The sequence below is a fragment of the Trichosurus vulpecula genome, chromosome X, assembly GCF_011100635.1.
Source record: "Trichosurus vulpecula isolate mTriVul1 chromosome X, mTriVul1.pri, whole genome shotgun sequence".
In the NCBI taxonomy this organism is placed as follows: domain Eukaryota; kingdom Metazoa; phylum Chordata; class Mammalia; order Diprotodontia; family Phalangeridae; genus Trichosurus; species Trichosurus vulpecula.
The window spans coordinates 33,223,880-33,234,131 of record NC_050582.1 but is presented as its reverse complement, the minus strand read 5'-3'; the positions used below and the strand labels follow the sequence as shown (position 1 = coordinate 33,234,131).

The following is a 10,252-nucleotide window of genomic DNA, read 5'->3' as shown; positions in this document are numbered from 1 at the left end:
AATTGGCTTGGATTCACAGTCTACTGGTTTAGTTTTCTTAATTAGGAGCCATTTAACACATCAAGAAGGATCCCCCAACAATTAGCCTTGGAACAAAAGCAAACAAATTTATTTTCCCCAGTGTTTTGGGGCTTTATAAAGAGGTTTGAGGGCCTAATAGCTCCTTGTAAAGAGGAAAGTCAGTCATCCTTGAGAGGTGATGGAATGTAGGTGTAGAATGAGGCACACTGGCCAGATATGGAGAAAATATTGATTTAATTTGTTTTATTGAATTGTTCCTCTTTGTTACAAAGGACTATTCCAGTGGGCCAGGGGCTAGGGAGTCAATGGAAAGTGATGGCAAAGTAAAAGAAAGAGTTTCAATAAAACATTTATTTAATAACAATATATATTTTTAAAAGCCATCAGTCTTACTACTATGCTCATTACTTACAGACACTAGGTGAAACATATGCCTCTACATATGTCCAGTTGGCCTGTAAGCATATATGGTGTAGTAGGAAGAGCTCAGCATTAATGGGCAGGATCTATTGCTTGCCGGTGGGTCCTAGACTCCAGAACCCAGAACTGGATTCAAATCCCACCTCCAACAATTACTGGCTGTGTGACCTTGGGCAAATGAATCCAGTTCTCCAGGCTGTGATTGTTCTATCTGTAGAAGAGACATAATAAAGTAGGGGGCTCAAGTAAATGATTTTATATGTTTATATGAAATCTCATTACAAACATGGCCTCTTTTCTCCTTGCAGTCAATTTCCCGAGCAAGCCATTAACTATAGTTTTTATTATGTCCAATTAAAATTTTCTCCAGTTGTACTGTGGTAAGATAATATGAACTTTTTATACAACCGTAAATGGAGCTTAAGTTTGTAAAGTCATTTGTCATTTACACAAAAGTTATTTTTCTCTGAGCATCATTCCACTCAGTACCCAAGTTATTCCTAGGTAGTCTGGAATATCTGTTAGCTCCTTCAAAAGAGGCAGCATTAGCCCTTGAGGATAGCACATTGGCCCTGGAGTCGGGAGAATATGCATTCTAACCTCTGAAACTTAATAGCTAAATGACCCTGGGTAGGTCACTTAATTTCTCTGACTCAGTTTCTTCATCTGTAAAATGGATAATAATAGCTGTAGTACCTACTTCATAGGGTTGTTGAGAAAATCAAATGAAATAATGACTGAAAAGTGCTTTATAAACATTAAAGTACTCTCTAACTATTTTGGGAGAGGAAGGGAACAAGCATTTATTAAGCACCCACTATATGCCAGGCACTGTGCTAAGTGCTTTACAAATATCTCATTTGATCCTCACAACAACTCTGCAAGGAAGGTACTATTATTATCCCCATTTTACAGAGGAGGAAACAAAGGCAAACAGAGGTTAAGTGACTTGCCCAAGGTCACATCCCTAACAAGTGTCTGAGGCCAAATTTGAACTGAAGTTCTTTTTGACTCCAGGCCTGACACTCAAACCACTACACCACCCGGCTGCCTCATGATGATTATCATCATTGTTGATATTATTAGATAATGCCTAGAAATTTCTTTTAATCCAGCCTTTTGATTTCATTGGTTTGGGTAACTCCCTGGATGAACATGCTCTCCACTGATGCAGACCAATCGACAATTGCTCTGTAACTTGAATCTGAGGAAGGCTTGTCCAGGACCATATAACTAACATGGTTCAGAGACAGGACTCGAACTCGGATCTTCTTGACTTTAAGGCTGCCACTCTATCCACTGGCCAACCTACCTCTCACCTGGCACATAGGAAATGGTTTCTTGTCTTTATTTATGTTCCCAGTGCCTGGCACACCATACAGGTGCTCAATCAATTCTTGTCAACTGACTGCCTGACCTGAATTACCTTTCTTCTCATTAGAGTCCTCTTTAAGTCCTGCCGGATGAATATAAGCAATGCAAATGTAGACAGCTTCCAAAGAAATTAAACCTACTGTTAAAATACAGTAACCACCAGCAAGCGTTGTTTGTCCTCACTTGCACCAAATTGCTTCACAAGTCTGCCAGGAAGAAAAAATGTGGTCATCCATTATCAAATATCAATTGTTTCCTCCAAGTCGAGGGTGACATTCAAATGGCCCCTTTTCATCCATTACAAACACCCAGCCACAGAATGGCTCAAATAAGCACTACTGACTTTTGTATAAATGGTTTGTAAATATAGTGGGTAAACAAGGAAATGCATGTCCTCGTTGCCCTGGATCCTTCGTCGCCCAGTGGGTGTGCTAAGCTTTCCTTCTGCCAGAAGTCAGGGCACTTTGCACAAGGTCAGCAGCTGCGGGCTTTGAGACTAGCGATGCCAGTTGCAAATTCGTAGGTTAATATGCTGGAATGAATGAGACACAAGGGTGCCATACCTACCCAACTTTGCTTAGGCTGCTACCTTCTGGAGAACTGGACTTGATCACCATAGAAGACAAGCAGGGTGGGAGCAAGTGAGGGAATAAATGAGCCTATCTTCCATGGCTGAGTGGGCATTCTGTGCCCTCATACACTCAGTGCTGCTGCTGGACCGGCCTCCTTGCTCTGTGAACTCAGCATTTCTTCATTTACCTCGAACTTCTCACAGGCTTTCCCCCATTTCTGGAATGCACACATAAGCATCAAGCATGGGGGACACATATGTAAAGAACACCACGGGCACGTGCAGAGAGGGCAACTCTCACCTCCAATGTCAATGACTACCATTCTCTTCCAGTGATGTGTAAAGATGCTCCAACCAAGCCCACTTCCCTTGAAGATGGTATTTTTATTGTATATACATCTCTACTTTCTTTTTCTCTTTAAAAAAAAATTCTTTATTACAAGGGATGGCTCTTTGAAAGTGGAAATGGGTAGAGACTAGAATGGGTAGAGATTGAGAAATGTAGGTGATGTAAATATAAAAAATAAAAATAGAAATTATTTTTAAAAGGTAAGATAAGGTCATTATTCTCCATTCATTGACCCTCATTCCTGACTTTATTATTTATATCTCTCAGTATTAAAAGTGTTGTTTTGGTGTTACATATGAACTTGACCGTCTTACTACAAATATAAGGTTTATCGCCCAACCCTGCCTTACTTAAATCCAATTCACGTGCAAGTGAAGACATCATCCATTATTTTACTGGTGGATTTACTTTATTTACATCATGATGACATAGGTCCACTTTGAAAATGAAGGCCTGACAACAACAAATGTATGACCGCGTATTTATTTTGTATATGGACTGGATGTACTTGTATATTCACACTTGTCTTCCTGATACCATGCAAACCTTTTGAGGGCAGGGTTTGTTTTTATTTTTGTGGTTGTATGCCCAGTGCCTATCATAGCTCTGGTATATATGAAATATTGAATAAATGTCCATCGATGAATAAATAAGTGGTCAAAAAGGTACAGTGGTTTTTAAAAAAAGAATTGTCTTCTGTAAATGATTCTTTGAAAACATGTCCCAAATCACTAATCATTAGAGAGATGTCTATTCAAACAGCTCTGAGGGTCTATCTCCTACCCTGCAGATTGGCAAAGGTGATTGTGAATGGGAGCAGTCAATTTCAGGAGAGATGTGAGAAGACAGGGCATGCTAGTGCCCTATTGGCCCTGTTGGTGGAGCTTCAAATCAGTCCAATCATTTTAGATAGATGTTTGGAATTAGGCAAGAAAAGGGACTCCACTATTCATACCTTTTGCCCCTGAGCTCTCCCCACTAGAACAAAGGTCTAATCCAGGGGTGGGGAACCTGCATCTTTATTTTCACTAACTGGTAACTGAAATTTAATATTTCTTTTAACTAGGAATTTAAAAAAAAACACAAACAAACATGATTCTGAGAAGGGTTCTTTAGGCTTTGCCTTATTGACGAAGGGGCTCATGACACAACAAAGTTTAACAACTCTTTCCCTATACCAGGGCTATCCAACGTTGGGTTATCTTAGGGCCACATTAAAATAAAATAATTATTCGAAGGCTGCACCCAGAATAAAAAGTGCAGTACACAAATAGAAAGTGGGGGAATACGTAGCATCAATGCGACAGGTGAAGGCGTGAAGCGCGAAAGCAAACCCAAAACAACAAAGCGACAACACAACAGTAAAAAGGTAGGTGCATACTGACTAGTCTGGATAGTACAGATGGAATGCATCCCACAGAAGGATTGAAAATTCTGTGCTATATGTTCCATCCGCAATACTGCTTAAAAACACCACAAAAAATTAATGTCAACGAGATTATTTATTAGTGATGGAATTAAAAAATCTAATACATATTCCATGCAAAGTATCATTTTATTTTTTCACTCATGAAAATTGAAACCCACAGGCGGGCCACATAAAATCGCACTGTGAGCCGTACTTTGGACAGCCCTGCCCTATACTAAAATCTTCATGAGCTAATCTCATTGCCCAGCCAACAGGTCACTCACTACCAACAAGTGGGCCTTTTGGCTCTCTCTACTCCCTGCTCCCAAATCTTCATATCAGAATGCAATAAAAATGTGTATAATCTCCCTCTAGAAAACCATCACTAAAATATGAACAGTAAACACATTTTAAAAAGCAAATAAACATTTAGTGGTAAGTAACACTGCTGGGTTGTATGTGACAATAAAACAAAAAAGGGGAGCAGCAGGGAGAGAGTAAATTAAACATCTTTCCAATAGTTTCTTCCAAGCAGGAAGATTTCTTTCCTTCCCTGCTCACTGAGTTGTCTTAACAAGCCAAAGGTGAGCTCCGGAAAGCAGAAAGCCTTCCTCTAGGCTCGAAGTCAGTTGACCTGGAAATTGTACTCTATCTACGGCTGCTGCTGTTTGATTCTTCCTTTCCTTTCCTTCCCTGTCTTCTCCTCCTCCTTTTTCTCTCTCCACCCTCCAAAAACTAGTTCAGAATACTTCTTGGCTTGCTATAATCCTTCCCAGGCCAAATGTCAAAACAATTCTGTCTTTTGCAGGAAAATGGGGAAAAACGGTAAGTTTAAGGGTCTTTAGTTGACTTAGTGCCAGCACTCCTTCCCCCCAACATAAATGGCAGAGGCCTATGGACCCCTTCTCAGAATAATGTCTTTAAATGCATAAAATAAAATGCACAGGATTACAAAGGAAATCATATATATGTATACACACATATATACACACATATGTATATATTTTTATATCTGCATGTACATATGCGTATATGTGGGCAGGTAGGTGGTGTAGTAGATAGAGTGCCAGGCCTGGAGTCAGGAAGACCTGAGTTCAAATTTGGACTCAGACACTTCCTAGCTGTGTGACCCTGGGCAAATCACTTCACCCTTTTTGCCTCAGTTTCCTCATCTGTAAAATGAGCTAAAGACATGGCAAACCACTCTAATATCTTTGCCAAGAAAACTCCAAATGGGGTCATGGAGAGTTGGACATGACTGAACAACATATGTGTGTGTATAGATATATACATATACACATATGTGTGTATGTATGTATGTATTTTTTTATGGACCCTGTGGTTAAGAATACTTGATTTAAGATCCTGTTTAGGAAATGGACTTCCAACCTAAAACCCTTTTGCAATTACTTTTTCTAGCCTAAACATCTTTTCCTTGGCAAATTGTTTCTTCTCTCTGGGTCTTATTTTCCCTCCCCTGCAAACTCAAGTGGCTGGACTAGGTGAAGTCTATAATCCCTTACAGTCCTAAATCGTTTCCTGACCATCCTCCTCCTCCTCCTCCTCATCACCCCCCTACCCGTTCTGCTCCTCAGATCCTGGGCTCTGATGGGAGAGATTTAACCTTGTCTGGACTGGAATCAAGCTTCCATGTCACTTCTAAACCATGCTGACCCTCCCCACTTTTTTCAGAAGCCATCTTGCCTATCTATATTTAGACCGCCAGCGCTTAGCACATAGTAAGTACTTAATAAATGTTTCATTCATTGCCTCATTCATTCATTCATTTAGTGACCTTGGAGTTCTGATTTGAGTTGAAGGTAGGTTTGATCTGAAAGTAAGGTGAAACACTGATTTCTGATGCTTATTTGTGCTTTCAACAAATACATTACATTTTGGAAAATAACTGTTCCGGAAGGTGCTAAAGGTCTAGCCTCCTGAGGGGTCTCTTTGCCTTCAAGTCTCTTACTTCTCAACACCAACCTCATGCTCTTACTAAAGTCATCTTCCTGAAGTTTAAGTCTGCCCCTGTCACTCCCTAATCAATAAACCCTGATGACCCCCTATTGCCTTTAGGTTCAAATACAAGTTTTTCTGTTTAGCTTTTAAGGTATGTTGTATGCCTGTGGGGGGCGGGGGGGGGCTCCTGAGGGGATGTGAGCACAGCTGGGGTGGGGCAATCCTGAGCGGACATTGTGCAGAGTTTGCGAGAGGAAGGATCCAGAGGGACGTGTGCAGTGCTCTGACGTACCTCCTGAGGGGTCGTGTGCACAGCTGGTGGGTGGGGAAGGAGGGGGGGGCATTCCTCAGGGGACGTGTGCAGAGCTCAGAAGTGTGCCAATGAGAATGCGCGATGTTGAGGAGTGACTGTGGTGTAGTGCGCAGAGGCAGAAAAGAGCGGGAAAGGCTCTGTGGGGAAGTGCGCGGAACCCAGAGCCTCCGGAACCTGGTGCCGCTCGCATTGGCCCAGGATCCTGTGGCAGCCAGCTGTTCTCAGCCACGACAGCTGTCTGAGCCCTCGAGGCCCCATTCGCAAAGCCGTGATGCCTCAGAAGAGGCGCAGGATGAGGGCGACCGCGAGTGCTGAGAAGCCTGAGAGAGGAGAAGCTTGCCATACTGATGCGGGAGAGAAAACTAGGCCTCACCACCGAGAAGATGAAGACAAAGCTCGTCCTACTCCTAAAAGCAGACGGAGGTCTCGCCGTAGTGAAGGAGGTGAGAGACCCCTTAGAACTGAGGGAGAAGAAAGAGGCCAGAGCAGTGGTCAAGCTGAGGGAGGTGAGAGGCCCATTGAAGCTGAGGAGAGTGAGAGGCCTGTTCAAGCCAAGCAAAGAAAAAAGCCTGCTAAAGCTGAGGGGATCGACCGGCCTGTTAGATCCCAGGGAAAAGAAAGAGCTGTTCCAGTAGAGGGAAGAGATACATATGCCCAAGCTGAGGGAAGCGAGAGGCCTGCTCGAACCAAGAAAAAAGAAAAGCCTGCTAAAGTTGAAGAAATAGAGAAGCCTGGTGAAGGTGACGTAACCGAGAGGCCCGTTGGGGTGGAGAAGCCTAGTCGTAGTAGGAAATCAGCCCCTGTTGGGAGGCCAGAGAGAGGTGGAAAGCCTGCTGAAGCTGAGAAGTCTGACGAACGTGAGAAACCTGCTGGGGCCGAGAAAAAGCCTAAACGCGCTTATGAGAGGCATAGGTTCTACATAGGAGACATCCCCCCTCCTGTTCTGTCTCGCAGGCGGCTTGGCTTCTTTGCAGCTGAACCAGACAGCACCGACAGTAGTGATGAAGGGGAGCCATCCAATGTGGCCAGAGAAGAGCCAATCCATCAGTTTAGATCAGTGAAAACAGCTCTCTTTCTACTCCTGAGCATTCTCTTGATCCTCTCCCTTATATTCTTTATATATTGGACTTTTCCTGAACTTACTGAGGAAGAAAAAGCAACATTGAAGGTTCCCAGAAATATGGAGGAAGCCAAGGCCTTAGGACAACTTCTGTTGAAATACAAGGACAACTTTTTCCTGTAAGTATTTTTAAAATTATTTTGCCATATATATTTTCTCGCAAATATTTGCTCTCTCGGGATCTAATTCTAATATTCTGTCAGGCTTTCTCTATCCATTGTAACTAGTCTTATTTCTTGTTTGCCTGTACTCTGGCCTCCGGATTCCTCGTGTTATATGTTTTCCTTTTCCTTGACAGACCACTCAGTCATGTAAAAAAAGTTTTACATACAGAGAAGGTCATGGCAGATTGAGAGCATCTTATTGTTAACATCATAGTTTGGGAATAACACCTTTTGTGCCAAATAGAGCAACACCTCTTGTACATATAGAGTTGAGAGTATTTTCCCTTGGTACCTTTCTAACTGTCACTCCTCCATCTTTTGTAGCAGTCAAAGCAGGTATAGCTTCATGCTTGCTTTCAGTAACAGAAGTTATTTCCTGGGATCACTACTTAGTGTGATGGTTTTAGCAATTCTCTCCCATTTGCCAGCTACCTTCTAAAGCAAAGTGAAAGAAAATTTTAAGTGAACGGTACAAGGATCTTAATTTCCTTGCACTATGTCTTGGAACTACAATTCCACATTTTTCTGTTTTCAAATCATTTCTTCATGGCAGTGGGACACAGAGAACATTTTCCTAGCCAACCATTGAGGGAAAGGGGGGGGGGAGGAAGAGGAATGGGAAAAAGATACTATGTTACTTACTCTTAAGCAATTAAAATAATGAACAGCTTCTGAATAAATTTACAAATGGTAACAGCAGACAAACATTAGTGGCAAGTTGGAGAGAACTCTTCATGTAAATTCTGTGCATGGAACTCCTCTATATTCTGTGTACCTAGATGTACTTATCCAAATGGGACCATTAAAGTTTGGTGTTGGGGTTTTTTTTTCCCCTCACCAAATCATAATTTAATGAATGAATATCTTGATAGAAATGATACTTGATAGAAAGATAGCATTACCCTACCTACCTACTTCATCCTTTTCACAGAGAACCAACTAGAACTCACGCTAGTAGACGTGTTTAAATCCATCCTCTTGGCAGACTGAGGAATGTAGTTGAATATCACGTTATTTCTACTTCTAGGTTTTAATTTATGTTCGAAAAAATCTTTTCAAATCGTTGCAACGAAGAGTAGTGAAACCTTTAATGTTTGTCAAAAGAAAGGAATTGTCATGTGCTCAAGTTTTTAAAGGCAAGCATCACAATCGCTCATTACTTTCTGAGTTTTGTTGTTTCAAGTTGTCTTTAGTATAGTTGTAGTCATTGTATATAAGGTTCTTTCAGTTCAGTTTTCTCCCCTCTTTGCGTCACTCTGTATGGGTCTTCCCTCTTTTTCTTTGATTCTCCATCTCTGTTGCTTTTTAGGGAGGGATAACATCCATTACACTCAGAGATCATAATTTGTACAGCCATTCTCTGGGCACAAAGTAACAACATTTTTTGCTTCTATTTTAATAAATAATACTTCTAGAAATGTTTTTGAACAGGGAGAGCTTTTCTTCTTGTCAGTAGCCCACCAGGGATATAAGCTTTATATAAGGGAAATATAAGGATATATATGAACAGTTTTGTAACCTTTATTGTAAAATTACAAATTTTCACAAATGATTATATTAAACTGCATCTCATGTATCCACTTGGAGTTATGTAACTAGTGTACTCTCTTTGCACAGTCCAACCAACTTTAATTATCCCTCCTTCTTTTACCATCTTTACAAATTTCATGGGTAAGAGGCTATTCCTAAAGTTTGTTTTACTTTGCATTTCTATGTGTTTAATGCAAAACTCTACTTCCTAGTCAATAGCTTATTTTAGCGAAATTAATTTTGTTTGTGAAAAATTTTACTTTTCTAAAATCAGCATTGTCTTTTTAGTAAATCTCCATGTTACAGCTAGTTAAAAATTCATCTCTTCTCCACAGGTGTAAGAAACGTCTGACGTAGTTGCGGTGATGCGGTGATGCGGTGGTGCAGCTGAGGACAGCGGAGGTTTCCTGGCATCTGGTACCACGAACAAGGCGTTTGGATTCCTTTTTCAGCGACGGAGAACGATGAATTTTCGGGATGGGGAAGAGGGGTGTTTGAAGAAACAGTTTCAAAAGAAGTAAAGTGCCTGGTGGAAAAAAATTTGGAAAACAGAGGGTTGGTTTTTATTGACTTTTAACACTAATTTTAGTGTTAAAAAAGTTAATAACTCTCCCTCCTCAAAGTACCCTGCATTCATTTATTCCACCAGTAAAATAAGAGCTGATTCGTTATAGAAATTTGGTTTGTTTGGGGTATTTATCTTTTTATCCCCAGAACCTAACAGCACAATTTCTGCTGCATAGTTAATGGTTAATAAAAGTTCATTTGCATTGAACCTCCGTTCTCCTTTAATGTTTTGCGTGACCTTACGTTTAGCCAGTTTATCCATTTGAAATATATTGTGGTATATGGCATAAGGACTGTTCGAAACTAACTTTCTGCAAAACTACTTCCCAATTTTCCCAGAAAATTAGGTAATATTTTCCAAGCTATTAGCACAGTGCCAGGCACATGGTAGGTGCAATAGAAATGATTATTCTTCTTCCCTTGCCAGCAATTTGATTGAATAGTTTTTCCCCAATA

The 10,252-nt window shown here is 40.9% G+C and overlaps 1 protein-coding gene across 1 annotated transcript; it reads left to right on the top strand.

The window, feature by feature from the left end:
* Window positions 1-6,523: 6,523 nt before the first annotated feature.
* On the top strand, window positions 6,524-10,002 carry LOC118832645 (transient receptor potential protein-like). The gene is made up of 2 exons (XM_036739965.1): window positions 6,524-7,654; window positions 9,565-10,002. Exons 1-2 carry the CDS (start codon window positions 6,687-6,689, stop codon window positions 9,584-9,586), a joined length of 990 nt encoding a protein of 329 aa, XP_036595860.1. The 5' UTR covers window positions 6,524-6,686; the 3' UTR covers window positions 9,587-10,002.
* Window positions 10,003-10,252: the final 250 nt, after the last annotated feature.